This window comes from Macaca fascicularis, chromosome X (genome assembly GCF_037993035.2).
Source record: "Macaca fascicularis isolate 582-1 chromosome X, T2T-MFA8v1.1".
Lineage (NCBI taxonomy): Eukaryota > Metazoa > Chordata > Mammalia > Primates > Cercopithecidae > Macaca > Macaca fascicularis.
The window spans coordinates 78,833,891-78,849,965 of NC_088395.1; the positions used below are offsets into that span (position 1 = coordinate 78,833,891).

The 16,075-nt window shown below is 47.9% G+C and overlaps 1 protein-coding gene across 7 annotated transcripts in view; it reads left to right on the forward strand.

Moving 5' to 3' along the window:
• The window catches only part of NHSL2 (NHS like 2), a 234,203-nt gene that overhangs the window by 148,958 nt on the left and 69,170 nt on the right, over positions 1-16,075 (forward strand). The window contains exon 1 of one of the 7 annotated variants that reach the window (XM_045383961.3): positions 8,467-9,084. The exons of the other annotated variants lie outside the window; for them this stretch is intronic. Coding sequence (XP_045239896.2) covers positions 9,018-9,084 — 67 coding nt within the window. The 5' untranslated portion in view covers positions 8,467-9,017. Of the gene's footprint in view, positions 1-8,466; positions 9,085-16,075 lie in introns of those variants that run through there. 7 annotated transcript variants of the gene reach the window in all.

Consider the following 16,075-nt stretch of genomic DNA (forward strand, 5'->3'; position numbering starts at 1 on the left):
GCAGACCTCAAGCTGATTCAAGGGCCCAGCTGCCCGTTGCCATGGCAACATTCCAGCTCGCTTTGCATAGTGACAGGGATGCTAGGCTTTGCTAACAAAGTGCTCTGTAAAGGACTTCATGTCTTTGGCAGGGACAATTCCGCCTTCTTTTTCACATGAATAACTCTGGGGGCTGTGAGGAGGGATTTGGCAAGTCACTTCCCCTGTCTTGGCCTGCGCCCTTGGGTTTTCCTTGAAGGCACAAGTTGGCAGCTTTTTATTTTTCTATTTCCAAATATACCATCACTACTCTCCTCCTGACCACTCCCTGCTCCAAAGGAAAGAATGGTTTTTCCCTTACTTAGAGCTCTGGTGAACTCAGTGTGTTTATGAAAATGGGAGGAATGGACTGTTTGAATCATTCACATACCCTTGGCTGATTGCTGGATCAAATAGTCCTCAATCCCTTTTTCTTTGTTTGGAATGCCCAGTGATTTTCAGGATTGAAACAGGAAGACCCTATATTGTCCTGGTGAATTACTCCCTGGAGCAGGAAGCATATTTGGAATCCTGAGTAGGCTGGGAAGGAAGCCAGGCAGACCTGGGTGAATCCTGCTTTCATCACTTACAAGCTGTGTGATCTTTGGCAAGTTACTTAACTTCCCCTAATCTCAGTTTTCTCATACGTGCAATGGGGATGGTAATACATCCTTCATGGGTATTATGGTGAAATTGTTATGAGGTTTAAATATATCTTATGCTTGCCTGCTTCTCTCTGTTTCCATCACCCTGATCCTGGCCCATCATCTCTTACCTGGATTACCACGATAGCCTCCTGCCCATTTCTAGTGGAACTTCCCTCCAGCCCTTTGTTTACATAGCAGGCATGGTGGTCTTTTAAACATTTAAATCATATCCTGTCGCTCCCTTGCTTAAAATGCTCTAATTGTTTCCCATTGCACTTCAGATAGCATCCATCTCTTACCCCCTACCTCCTCCACCCTAGACACACTGGCTTCCTTTCCATTTCTCAAAGACCTCGAGGTCCCTCTCATCTTGTGGCCTCATGGCCTTGGCACTTGCTGTTCCCTCTGCTGGCTCCTTCTCAGGCTCAGTTGTTAGCTTGGAGAGACCTTCTCTTACCACTCATCCAAACTAGCTCCCCATGCCTGTCCCATCCCTTGCCATCACATCACCATGCTGATTTCCTTCATGGCACTTATCAGGAACTAGTCCTACCTTGGTTATTTGTGTACTTGGTTATTGTCTGTCTCCTCTGCCTGGATTGTAAACTCTTTACATCTGCCTCATTCACCTCTATCACCCAGTGCCCAGCACAAGGCCTGATATAATAGGCTCAATAAAATCTATTGAATGAATGAATGAATGAGGTAGGTAGAGTATTGAAAACAAAGCCTGAAAGATAATAGAGTGCAATACGTGTTTATTACTTTCTTTTTGCCTTCTTCTATCATTTGGTTGTAAGGCAGAGGGTGGTGTGCTAGATCTGTGACCTCCAAAGTGGATGTATCATCTATTGGGGTGCAAGGAGAAAATATTAGAATTTCTATTAATAGTCATCTTTATCATATCCTAATTTCCATGTTTGTCTATGTTTTAAATTTTATAAAACTGATTAGCACAGTAGTACATGTATATGGTTTATACATAAATATGTGTATATGGGAGTATAGGCTCAAAAATACTTGGAGACCACAGAGAAGCAAACTGGCAGACTGTTGGCAGAATGTGAACTACAGATAGGTTGGGTTGAGCCAGCAGAGAGGTTTCCCAGACTGGAGGTTGAGTGCCTTGGGAACAGGGTTGGGCGTGGCCAGCATGCATGCTCCAGGTCTCCACTGCATCCTGTGGCTTACCCTAGCCTACTTCATTCATGGCCCTGTCCTTCCTGATCGTTACAGGCGTGTGCATTTCCAACCCCAGAGAGGGTTTCCAACCCCAGAGAGGGTTTCCTTTGCAAGTCTCTAGAGAAGCTTCTATTCTGGAAATTGGTGCTTGTTGATCACAAGGGGGCGGTATGTGGGAAAGACTGAGGCCTAGGAGCCTCCTGAGGGCAGCAGCTGGGGCTTCTCATTCTTGTGACCTCTGTAACCAGAATGGTACCTGGAACAGAGTGGGTGCTTGGATCACTCGAGAACCTACTTGTTGACTAATATCAGTGCATAAGAAAACCGCCTCTTAGTGTCTGAGCTGAGAGGACCCTCAGGGGGTAATTAGGTTCATATGTTTCACTGTCCAGATGAAAACTAAATGGGATTCAGAATGGCCAGGGCCTGCCCAAGGTCATAGAGCCTCCCGTCAGCACTCTTTCCCCTGTGTCTGCGTCTCTGCTTAGCCTCTGGGGTGTATGCTTATTCACGATCCGGGCCTTGGCTGGTTCCACTGCCTTGACCTTGGCCTACTACTCATAAGACCAGCTCTCAGAAGGCATTCTGGCTTCTTACTGGGACAGGGGCCAAAAAAGAAAAACATTTCCCAAATCATAATTCCACAGCCTCCTGCCTCCCTTCTCAAACCCACTTTCTATGTAACTAATCCCCATGTTCCTTGGCTATTAATGACATCACTGCCTTTCTAGTCACTTTGGCCCAAAATACAAAGTGTTCTACCTCCCTTGAGTAGGGGCTACTATGTGTCAGGCACTTTCTAAAAAATAAACTTTGTACGGGCAATTAACATACAAAAAAACCGCACACATTGATGAATGGTCACAAATTATACACACCCATGTACGCACTTCCAAGGTCAAGAAGTTGGCCTTGTCCAGGACTACAGAAGTAACCCCTCAAAACAGTTTTTAACCATCACTGCAGATCTTTTGTCCAACAGCCTTGAGGAAGGTATGAGTAATTCAATCCAATTCACAGATACCAAATATTTTTCTTTAAACCAACTCATTCAATTCTGCCTCAAATATTCAAGAAATTACATTTCATGCACTCAACTTTCCCCTGTAATTTTTATTAGAATCTAATATACATTAGAATAAATATGTGACTGTTAAACTTTAAAAGATCATCCATGTATTTCTAAAATTCCCCATTGTACTGTCACCTCACATGCCACTAGCACAATGTGTACTGCATTTGGGGGAATACTGTACTGTGGGAATTAACTCAAGGGGAAGACTATTTACATTTGGGAAGATCAGAAAAGGCTCAAGATGGACCTGAGATCTGTAGAGAAGATATGGTTGTGCAGAGGTGAAGTCAATTCTGGCTGTAAGGCTCAGAGAAAGCCTCATGGGGGAGGAGACATTTGGGCTGGGTCTTGAGAAGTCTGACTTTTCACAAGCAGAGATGGAAGTGGAAGGAAAAGCATTCTAGACAGAAGGAATAGAACCTAGAGAACACTTCACTGGGGCTAGAAGGGAAGTTTATGTTTCAGGCTTGAGGGACTGTGCCTGATGTGCAGTTGGAAAGTGTCTCCGGGCCCAGGGTTGAGTGAGTTTGCTCTCTTGGGGCGCACAACACACAAGCACTCTGAGGGGTAGCCACTGGCAGGCTACAGCCCACTGGAGTCAGAGTCAGAGTGTGTATTAGAATTCATTTTTCCTTATGGAACTTGTACCTGGAAATTCCCCACACCAGGATAGAGCGTGTGCAGGTTATGGCAGACGGGCCCAGCAGAATGAAAAGGAGACAGGCTTGGAGTCAGCCTAACTTGGGTTCAAATCCCAACCCTGCCACTTACTAGCTCCATTTTTTTTATCCAATCTCTGTCTCCACATCTTCAACTTAGGTCCTAATAATCCACACCTGACAGGGTGATTGTGAGGAGTAAGAGCATGACTAAAGTGACAGGGTAGTTCTTGTCCCAGCTCTTGGGTTCCAGGGGGCAGTCCAGAGATAGTACCACCTGCCCCACTTCCCTGTCCACCCACTTTGACATCCTTGAGTACAGAGGGGTACAGCCAATGAGATGGTAACGATGAACCTTAAGCTGTTTCACTTTGGGGGCATGGGCCCCTGAGTTGCTTCTTTTGGGCCTCAGACTTCTCTGTCTCCTCCCTTGGTGTGTCTAAGGCACCAAGTAGGGTGGGGGACCAGCCAAATGGTGGGGCCTGGCCCTCCCTCTCTCTTCTATAGAACTGGGTGCTCCTGGCTGGGCTTAGCTTGCACACAGGCAAAAAAGAAAGAAACCGTTCTTCCCCAAACTCCACATGAAGACACCACAGGGAGTTCATCCCCCTCCTAAAGCCACCACACCTCCCTCCCTGAGCACAGTGCTCAGTGAAAAGGCTAGCCAGTCTTTCCAGCTTCTCTCCACAGGCAGTGATCTTGCATCAGTGAACCCATTAGAACAGCGCCGCCAGCACCCTACCCAGCCTGGATGTGCACACTGATGAGGAGGAAGGGATGAGAAAAATTTGAGAAGACTGTTGGGTTGGTAGGGGAACAAGGACCAAGCATGGAGCTTTCAGAGGGATCATCAGGGAGCCAAGGAGTGCTGGGAGGAAGGAGAGGAAGGAAGGTCTGCATGAGCAGGGTAGCTTGGCCTGTGCCCACGAATGGGCAGACACTGAGCCATCCTCTGTGCAAGGCCCTCCACAAGGCACAGCTTCAAACACCCAAACTGTGGCCCATCCCGCAAAGAATTCATAAGTTGCTGGGGCAGAGAAGGTTCATGAATACGTGGAAGATTTCGAACAATTCCAGGACATCTATGTTTAAAGACAAATGAGAGGCTCAGCCAGCCAGAGCTGAAGGTATTGAGAGGAATTATCCCTGCAGACTGCTAGTAGGGATGTGTGCAAAGAGGACTTTCAAGGGGTGATGGAATTTGAGCTGAAGCTTGAGGAGCAGCCTGTAGGGTTTGGGAACAGCGGGTAGAGGCGGTGAGAGGGGATGGGAAGCACTGTTTAGCAAGCACCTACTATGGGCCTGGTGTCATTTAGCTCATTTCCGCATTATCTCATGAAAGGCTTATAGTAGCCTACAAGTTAGGTGTTTTCATTCTCCCATTATGGAAAATGGAGGCTGGGGAGGTTAAGTAAGTTGTACAAGGTTACACAGGTAGAAATGGCAGTATGAGGATTTGAATCTAGGCTTCTCTGACCACAAAGCTTTTCCCTGGTCGCTTTACCATGAAATGATAAGCCACAATGACAAGGTAAAGAAGAGAATGAGTAGCCCAGATTGAATGGGCAGAGGGGTCTGTTTCAGGGAATCAAGAGGGGAGGCAAAGAGGTCAGATGAAGCTGGTTCTGAGTATAGGCTGAAGCGTGTGGACTTGACACTTTAGACAACAGATCATTGGAAGGTTCCAAGCAATGGAGCGATGTGGTTTGATTTATGTTTGTAAAAGCTCACTCTGGCTGCTGTGTCATGAAAAGATTTTAGGATGCAGAGGTGGAATCAGGGAGCCCAGTGAAGAAGATCTTCATTGCAGGGGTCTGGAGAGGGACGATGGTAGCAGGGACCAGGGTGAGGGAAGTGGAGATGATGCCATGAAATGCTCCAATTTGAGACAGTTCTAAGGAACAATTTACAAGACTCAGTGAGTGGGTAGGGGAGGGAGAGGAAAGCATAAAAGATGTCTAAAAGCATTCCTCGTCCAATTTAGATGATTAAAAAAGGATATGGTGGAGAAAGTACTGAATGTGGAGATAGACAGGGGTCCAAAACCTGGCTGCACCATGTACTAGTTGGGTTCATTTAGTCCAGAGGGAGTGTGTGACCCCCAGCAGATCCTTAAGCATCTAATGGATTATGGTCATGGGGACACCAGTGCTTGGGTGAGAAAAGCTCCAGGGGCCACAGTGGGGCTTACAGAGAGGAGGAGGTGAGGACATGGGACACGAGATATAGGCTTCCCAAATGAGAAGCTCAGATGAGAAGAGGAGAGGAGTGGTGAGGCAGAAAGGACAAGGAGAAAGGAGGGGTTCTGTGTCTGCTCTTCTCTTTTGTTCTTTTTCCTCCAGTGGGAACATCTTGAGCATGGGTGTAGGCTCAATGGAAGAAGCTAATATGGACCTTGGCTAAGCTGCCTCCCCTATCTTAGCCTGTTTAAGTATCTGTAGAGTGGATTAAACTGGCAATATCTACCTGACAGGGCTGGTGTGAGAACGATATGCAATGATGGTTAAAAAACTGCTTTGAGACTGGATGTGGTAGCTCACAGGTATAATCCCAGCATTTTGGGAAGCCGAAGTGGGAGGATCACTTAAGCCCGGGAGTTCAAGACCAGCCTGGGCAACATAATGAGACCCCATCTCTACAAAAAAAAAAAAAAAAAAAATTAGCTGGGAGTGCTGGGGCACTCCTGTAGTCCCAGCTACTCAGGAGGCTGAAGTGGGAGGATCACTTGAGCCCAGGAGGTTGAGGCTTCAGTGAGCCATGATCGTGCCACTGCACTCCAGCCTGGATGACAGAGCAAGACCCTGTCTCAAAAAAACAGACAAACAAACAAACAAACTGCTTCGAGGAGGGCTTCTGTAGCCCTGGTCATGTTCAACTTCTTGACCTAAGTAGGAGTACACAAATATGTCCAGGTTGTAATCATTCACTCATTCCTCCTCCCCAACCCCCCATGCCTTTACTCCCCAAACACTTCCAAAACATACCTGTTCCTATTCAAGCTTCCTCATGTGGTTCCTGGAAGTGTAATCCAGGGTCCCAAGTGCACAACCCAATCGAATTCAATTCTGTTTTCACTTTCAGGTTGTCCCACGCATTCTAGAATTATCTCAAGTTGTCATGATTCTGTCTTTTCTAGCCTCCCTGAGCTTTAAGTCCATGTTTACAACCTTGAAACTACCAGGACTCATACCTAGGACCCATCACAAGTGGATAAGAGGTCAAGAACCAAACATTCTCCAAGCTTCAGTTATTCGCTTATCACCTTGAAGATTTTTGCTTCAATCTTCATGATTTTTACCATATTCATGAACGTATTTTCCCAAGATGCTTCACTTCTGGCTCTTCACGCTTGCCCTGGGACCTCTATTTCCCAAGCCCTCTTTTCTGGCCTCAAATCGGTCCCCTTGGAAGCCTCACATTCCACAGTAAGCTGCAAAGCCCAAGCATGGGTCACACTATCCTGTGGTTCCTCTCTATAATTATCTGTTGCCCCCACTAGGCTGAGACAGCCTGAAGTCAGTAGCTTGAGATATGTTTGTGGAATTGTTGAAGAAAACTGAAGAGACCCTTGAAAGCTGGGGACTCAACAGGAGAGGTTCCTAGCAGGGGTAATATTCCAAATAGTTAACAGTGTATCCTTCCCCTTTCTGTTTCTGGCCAACTCTTCTTCATCTTTCATGACCCAGTCCAAGCATCACCTCCCCTGGGAAGGTATCTCCAGACCTTCCAGACTGAAGAAGCTTCTCTTTGACAGTCCCACAACATTATTGATCCTTCTCTGTATTGTCATGGCCTGTGGACATGTCAGTCACACCCTCCTAGGCAATGACTGGCACCTCTGTGTCCCCAACCCTCACACAGAGCCTGGCCAGAGCAGATCCCTGGGAACTGCTGAAAGAATGACTGAATGACTGGGCACGTGAGTGGGCAGATCCCACTTTAGACCTCTTGCCACAAAGTCAGAAAGCTCTGCTTTCTGGGTAGCACAAAGCCCCAAGTCTTCCAGGCTGAAGCTCTAGCCAGACCCACACCCACAGTGCTCTGTGGCCATGGCTATTACAGACAAGCTCCCTGTCCCAGTGAGCATGGATCTGATGACATCAGCATTGAGCAGTACCACCACTCTCCTGAGTGAAGGCACTTGAGGCTGTCTAGCTCTGGCAGAGTTGGTTCCAGGAGCCACAGCCCTTCCTCACAGCCAGGCTGCTGGGGCTGGAATGGGCTGCTGAGCCAGCACCACCTGCCCTGTGTCGCTTATCCCACAGGGCTGCAGCACTCACAGTGAGCAGCTGCGTAAGTGTGTGTGTGTGTGTGTGTCCGTGTGTGTGTGTGTGTGTGTGTCCGTGTGTGTGTGTGTGTGTGTGTGTGTGTGAGAGAGAGAGAGAGAGAGAAAGAGAGAGAGAGAGAGAGAGAGAGAGAGAGAGAGCGCATGTATTTGCTGTGGGACTCATGGAAGGAGCCCTCTCATTGGCTGCCAAGGGTCCCAGTTCCAGTCTGCGAATCTCTGGGCTGCCAGCTCTGCCCTCCCCTGGGAAAGCAAAGCAGGAGAGGGAGGGGAGAGTGGAGTGAGGCTTCAGGTGTGTCTGACAAGGAAGCAGGTACACCTGGTGGCCACACTGGGCATTCTTGTGGCATCTGGCTGTGCTAGCTCCAAGTCTGCAGCCTGACAGCTTTGTGGTCTGCCCAAATTTTCCCAGATTTCTGTCAGGACTGGAGCCCAGAGCTCATTGGCAGCTGTCACTTACAGAACTGGATCCATCCCCCAGTGGAGCAGGGAGCTGTGCCACTTAGAATTCCTGGGTAGCACATTCCTTCACTAGTCCCTGTCACACTCCCGGATTAGGCTCTGTTATTGGCCCCGCGCTCCTGCAAGCTTCTGCAGACAGAGTGAGCGAGTGAGTGAGCGAGCGAGCGGCAGCAGGAATGACAGCACAGAGAGCAGAGACAGCCAGGGACGGTGAAGGCGGGCGAGTCCGGTCCTGGGGGTTGCCTGTGCTGGCCCTTTCTGCAGACGCAGATGAAGTGGGGGCCACTTTCAGGGCTTGCTAGGGTTCCTCTTGGAACCTGGGCTGCTCGACCGGAGTGGAGCACTGAGCAAGGGGGAGGGGGAAAGGGAGGGGGAGAGAGAGGGAGGAAGGGAGAGAGAGAGAGAGAGAGAGAGAGAGAGAGAGAGAGAGAGAGAGAGACTGAGAGACTGAGAGAAGCTCCTAGCAGGCTCTAGTCCAAGTGATAGGCTCAGATCTGTACAATTCTGTGCCAGGGGCACAAGTGGGATTTGGAAGAGCCATGTATGTGAGAAGCAAAGCTGAGGTGATGTAAGCACCTGGGGAGGAGCACAGGCAGAGGAGGAGGAGGAGGAGGAGTAGGAGGAGGAGGAGGAGAAAGAGGAGGAGGAGGTGGCAGCGGCCGCCGCGGTGGCTGCCAGTCCAGAGCAGAATGATGGGCAACTCTCACCACAAGCAACCGAGGAGTAAGAGCCAAAGCAGGATGCATTCAGCAACAGGTACTCTTTTCCCTTCCCTCCTTTTCTGGGGCTCCTACAGCCAGGGCCTCCCAGCTGCTGCCATGTGGGGCCCCTGACCCTTGGTGTGACTTGCAGGGGCTGGTAGGGGGCAGGGAGAGAACCCGAGGGAGATGAGGGTGAACTCCCAGCTCCCCTGCTCCTGTGCCAGGCTGAATTGCATAAGTCAGAGCGCCCTGAGCTGGGAGGGGCCAGCCCCTTCGCCGGCAATCCTGTGTAGCCTCTGGAGGGTGGCTGGAGTGTCAGAGAAGTGAGCAGCGTGCCAATGACTGAAGTTCATGGCTAGGACTGTGCTTTCTCCCTGGATCCAGTAGGCAGAGTCTTGGAACCATGCATGGCTTATCCTTTACTAGCCAAGCCTCCTTTGTTATTCAAACCTTCGTCTCCCCCTGCCCCAGCCCCCATACCCGCCCTGAACATGTACACCTACACCTCTCCTGGCTCTACCTCATATGCTGCATGCATAGAATGATCCAGACAAATCTGTTTCTTGCTGTGTAATGCCCTGCCCCCCACCTCCCTGCCCCAGCCCTGACAGAGCTCTCCTCATGCATGGGTGAGAGGAGCATTTGCCAGCCTTGAGTTTGTTGTTCCCCTACCCCTGGGTGTGCTCTGCTTTGCCCCTTTCTTGCCCCTCTCCAGATATGGACTCAAGGGTGCTGGCATAGTTCTCCCCAACAACGCCTTCCTGAATGCTGACACTGTGGAAATCAAGGTCTGCAGACAACTTTTCCTAGCTCACCTTCCCAGGCGGTGCAAGAGCAATTTGGAAGCAACTTCTCTTAATTCATTCACCCACTTCCACCAACTCTTACCCTCCCACCTACCCCTTGGCCACTTGAGAGTACCTTCCACTGCTGCCTGGGGTTAGGCTTCATGCACTAGGGCCACAAGTACTTTCTCTCTGTGCCCTCCTCCCTCTGTCTTGGTGGAGTTCCCTCTTCTCCTTTGTCAGCACCCACCGCTCCCCACCACCACCACCACATACACACACACTCTTCGCATCACACAGAGTCCAGGAGGAGCCTGCAGTTCCCTCTGTGCCTGTTTGGGAAGCTCTCATCCACCATTCAGGCCAGTGGGAAGGAAGAAAAAGTTTTTGCCAAGTTTGGCTCACGTTTACCATAAGAAAGCAATAAACAGATTGTTGTCTTGCCAAAAGTGTGCCATGCTCAGGCCCAGAGGGTTGCCTCTGCCTCTTTCTGGAACTGGCTATGCGGTTGAGGGTAGTTGTCCAAGGCCAGCCAGTCCTAGGGGCAGCCCTACAATGGGATTCTTATAGGGCGTGGTGTGGAGAGAAGCTACAGGAAAGCAACTTGGGATATGCTGTCAGGCAGGGTAACCGTCTCTGGAGCCTGCCTGTGAGAACAGGGCTTTGTTTGGCCTCCTATATGGGCTGAATTTGGGCCTCTGTGGTGGACTGAGCCAAAGAATAAAAATTCTGAGCATTGAAGTTTCTTTAGAATCTTTCAGGCACATACTCTCCCAAGGCCACCGTTAGGTGAATGGCCCAAACACCACCTCAGAGTCTCCTGCTTCTCTGCCTTGGAGCTGAAGGCTCAGGACCTGCTGGTATTACATGGAGATGCTCTGTGCAGATCAGTACAGAAGCTTGAAGATAACTTTTTACATAATTGCTGATGTGACAACTTGGGACAGTTACTGGCTATTGTTTCATTTCTTAAAGTTGCTTTGTATCTTCAATGCCAGCTCCAATCCAGGGTCATCCTTGATGTAGTAGCTATGGGAACATGAGGAGATGGCCTCATAAATGCTTCTCCCTCCCTCTCCCTTCCACCTTACTACACCTTACCACAACACCACACCTGCTCACTCACAATCCCTAGGCCGTCCCAGAAGCCCTGATTGAACACTCACTCCCACTAGGCTAAACTTGTGCCATTCTTTCTCTTCTTGCTCCCTTTTCTCTCTTCCATTTTCTCTTAGTGACCCCACTGTCTTTTCAGTAACCCAAACTAGCATCCTGGGAGTCGTTCTTCACTCCTCTCTCTCTCTCCCTCACCACACACTTTACAGTTTTCACTCATCCATCTATCTGCTCATTCATTCAAAAAGTATTCATTTTCGAGGCTTCCTCTGAGACATCTGAGCCCGTCTCTTATCCTACTGTCAGTGTCCAAATCGAGACCTTTAGTCACTCTCGCTTATTCCAGAATTGGGCTGCCTGCTTCCACCTCTGACCTTCTCCTGGGCATGCCCAACACAGCCACCAGAAAGAACTGTCCCTGTGCTCCCTTGCTATGAACTCAAGTCTTACTAATTGGGATATGAGAGATTACGATTGCTCCCTGAGTGTGGAGTGGATCTCAGGTGGCCCAGGGGATCATTGTAGGTGTAACAGAGAAAACTCTTTTTGCCTTTCAAGTTCTGTATATATTTTAATGTGTATTCGAAAACTATATAACTAATACATCAAACCCATGATTTCTCATTTTTTTTAAATTAGGGCAAGGTTAAATGTTTTTAAAGTGAGTCTTTTTGAATAAAATGATTAAGTAAATAGTAGTATAGGAGGCACATGGAAATGGCAAAAGTTGGGAAACTGAGATACCAATGCCTGAGGCTTGAGAAGCACCCATTTCTAGGATAAAGTATATTTTCCTTAGCACAACTTAGAGATCTTTCATGATTGGGCTCCTTCTACTTCTCCAGCCTCACCAACTGTCACTTCTCACCTTGAACTTGATCCAGCCATATTGAATGAGTTGAAGGTCTCCAAATGCTCCTGTTCAACATTTCCATGCTTTCACTAATGCACTTTCCTCTGCCTGTAATACCTCCTCCACCTGCTATCTTCTCCTGACAGTTTTCTATTCAGCCTTCAGAATCCTGATCCTGTGTTTCCTCTTCTCTGAAACTGTCCCTGACTGACTGCCTTCCTTCATACAAAATTAATTAATGAAGTTCATCACTCCCTCCTCAGTACTAAATGGACACCTTTTACATAATGTTACCATTGTTGGTATTATCATTTTTATATTTGTTATTGCATGTTTACCTCCCCCTAGTAAAATTCAAGCTTTTCAAGGGCAAGGGCTACAATTTGTATACCAAAGGGTGGGAAAGAACCCTTGACCAAGACTCAGAAGGCTTGGGTTCCGGTCTCTCTTGCCCAGTAACCTGCAGGGTGATCTTAGGCAGGTCATCCACCTCTGCTACCTCTGTCCTTTGGCTATAAAAAGCTACAGATCCTCAGGGGGTATCCTTAGCAGATTCCCAGGGTAATTGGGAAGATGCCATGTGAGATAGCTAGAAAAGCTTTTGAAAGTTGAAATTGCTTTTCAAAGGAAGAAGGGTGATTATGATTGCAGAGGGAGGAAACTTTTCCCAGAGGCTGGAGCCAGAAGTGAGCCCCGCAGGTTTAGGAGACTGTGGAGGAGCAGCCAGGCTGAACTGCAGCAGGAAAAGGATGAGGGAAACCAGTCACACAGCCAGGAGGGGTGAGGGGGGGCGGGGCAGTCACAGCACGTGGAAGCCTAACAGGACCTTAGAGCATAGGTTGCTTTAAGACTGGAAAGCCTTGTCTGCTAAGCTCGTGAGTTGGGAATGAGTTCTCGCCAACTCTCACAGCCCCTTTCACCTATTGAGTGAGTCACCCCGTGAATCTGTATGTGGTGGGGAGGGGGATGCGTGCTAGCACCACCGTTACTACACAGCATACGCATAGCTGTGCATATATGAACCATCTATTTGAACTAGTATCCCATAGAGAAGAGAAAGAGAGTTAATATCCATCATGTACCTATTATATGCCAGCACTTTTCATCCACAACTTTACTTAACTCTCAGAAAAACCACCAGGCAGGGATTATTGATGCCATTTTACAGATGAGAAAACTGAGACTCTAAAGGAGAGTTGCCCCATGATCTGGTAACAAGGAAGTTATAGAGCCAGGATTTGAGCCCAAATCTGCCTAACTCTCAAGCTTGTGCCTATTGCACCATACCATGCGCTTCTCAGCATCTTTGCATCTATGACAGGCATTAGTAACCCTGGAGACTGGATGTGGTGGAAGGAGGGGTCTGGGCTTGCTTGTGGTAGGGCTAGCAAATCTCTATGGCAACAAGGGCTGCAATGCCCAGCCTTGTAGAAGTCCCACCACATGTCTGTTTGATGGCGTATTTGTGTTGTTGGAATAACTGAACTCATTGGGGACTCCATGCTGGGTCCAGAAGCTAGAGCCAGGGATTCCTGAGGTAGTAAGAAAGTAGAGGATTCTTGAATTTAAGCCTAAACCAGATTAGGCTGAGAGAGGCTTCAGATCCAGACAACTGGTATCATGCTGGTGTCCAACATCCCTCTCCCCGCAAGCAACCGAATCAGCACTGTAAGCACGGTGACCTGTGCTTCAGGATGAAAAAGAGTCCACCGTTCTCTTCTCTGTACCTAAACAAAATGAGGAAATCATCTCATTACATTTGCAAGGCATTTTTATAGTTGACCTGGCCCTTTCATCTTCACAAGTTTATTGAATTCTCACATCCTCGATTTCGGTATGGTGGAAGCTAAAGTGGCAGAGACTTACAAGGGAGTCCATTGACCCCTATCCCCCTGGGACCTTCTTCCTAAAGACCTATTTTCTAGTCAGACTTGATGAGTCCATTGGAAGGTACGGAAGAAGTTAAAATTCTAGGCCACCGAACAAAATATTTCCTGGTGCTTTCCTCCCACGACTGAGAGATGTGTTGGAGGCAGAGGCACAGACCCTGGGGGTTGGGGCCAGTCGTGATATGCCCACATTTTCTGGGTCAGAACGTAGAAGGAAACAAAAAACATGTGTAAAAAGAAAGGTACAATGGCCGCCCTAATGTCAAATACCAGAGGAATGGCAAAATAAATATGTTGCATCCAACTTCACTGAAATATGAAATATGAAAGCTAATTATGAAGACTTGAGCAACATGAACAATGCTTATAATAAAGTATAACATGCAAAAGGCAAAACACAAAACTGTTTCTATGCTGAGCTCTACAAACCCTGCAGAAAGTATGTCTGCGCATGGCCAATAATTGGAAGAGAATTGTGGAAAAATCAAAACTTGATTTATTGTGGGTGGCAGGCTTGGTGGATTTTTCTTTCCCTTAGATTTCCACTAATGTTGTTATAATGCTGTTTGTGCAAGGAATAATAAAAACCATTAACACATACAACAATTACGCTGGGAAATCATTCTGTCAAGCTGAGAGACCAAATCATGTCATTTCCCTGAGCCAGCAAACACACTCAGAAGACATAAAGACAAAATTAGGTACCTTTGTGGAGAGAGGCAGCTACAAGGAATGGGGAGAGATCATGAAATTAGTGTGGGAAGCTGCACGTTTGAACTCAAGTTCAGATCCTTCCTTAGAGGAAGGAATTTCACCCCTGTATCCTCAGTTTCTTCATCTGCAATGTAGGAATGTTGATAATAATAGCCTGAGGAGCAAACGATCTGGGACGTTCTCAAAGACCTTGTGAAGTGTAAAATGCTGCATATTGTAAAACCTTATCATGACCTGTGTACGGATGCTTTGAAACAAGAGTGTTAGATACTGTTTTCCACTGTCACACCCAGTTAACAACAAAGCCAGCCTGGGCCTGTGCTGCTGGGTGGCTTCAGTTGGCAACCACCTTGTCTTCTCTGAGTGCTGGGTGCCGTTGAAATCTGATTAAGCAAGCAAAGCTTTCTAGTTTTCCCCTTGGATGGGAAATCATCAGGAAAATGTTGTGGGTTTTTCTCTTCCTCTAAAATGCTTGAAGTCTGAACATGGTGAAGACTTCCACAGCTCTTGGATTCTCAGCTAGACTTGGTCAGTTACAAGCTGTGTGTCTTCAGGCAAGTGACCTAAGCTCATGGAGCCTCCTTGGTCAGTTGGAATTAATAGTGCCTACCTCATGGGGTGGTTGTGAGGATGAAATCAGCTGCTGCATGTAAAGCACCTGCTATGTAGTAAGCAAGGAGTGTGTGTGAGCTGCAAGGAGCGTGTGTGAGCTACCATTGTTATTGCTCAAGATGATCAGGGCAGGAAGGGTCTCTAAAAATCACCTGAATCAGGGGTTCTCAACGAGCGGGGCTGAGAGGGATGTGGAGGGGGTCTTGGGGGAGCACTGTGTGTGTGTGTGTGTGTGTGTGTGTGTGTGTGTGTGTGTGTGTGTTTCTGAGATGGCGTTTCACTCTTGTCACCCAGGCTAGAGTGCAATGGCACAATCTCAGCTCACTGCAACCTCTGCCTCCTGGGTTCAAGCGATTCTCCTTCTTTGGCCTCCCAAGTAGCTGAGATTACAGGCATACGCCTCCACGCCCAGCTGATTTTGTATTTTTAGTAGAGACATGGTTTCTCCATGTTGGTCAGGCTGGTCTCAAACTCCCGATCTCAGGTGATCCGCCCGCCTCAGCCTCCCAAAGTGCCGGGATTACAGGTATGAGCCACTGAGCCAGGCCGAGCACAGTGTATATTATATATGGTCATGCATATTATTATTTCTGCATGGCAACATTGAAAAGTCTTCCATGAGAAAAGCAGATTTTTTTGTTTCTGTTATGGTGAGACCCAGGTATTTTAATAAAGGTGAGGTATGTACTCAGAAACCACTAATCTCCCACAAACCTTTCATTTTATGGATCCACAAAGGTCAGGTGACATTCCCAGGGTCATGCAGCTACAGAGATCAATAGGGGCAACAGTCCAGTTTCTTTCCCCACCACTGCCACCACCACTACCCAAGAGTTGTCCTTGTGACCTCTGGGATTTCCTCATTAACAGAGTAGAGACACCCTAGGCCACATGGTCATGGCCATATAGCCATTATCAAGCTGGGAGAAACCAGACAAGGCTCTGACATTGAAAAGAGGCAAAAATGATGCTTGAGACTACAAGGAAAGATGTCCTTGATAGGAGACCCTGCACACTGACGTGTCAGCTCCTCACCACCCCTAGGCAGTACTTTCAAACAATCTGGGCTAACGTGGC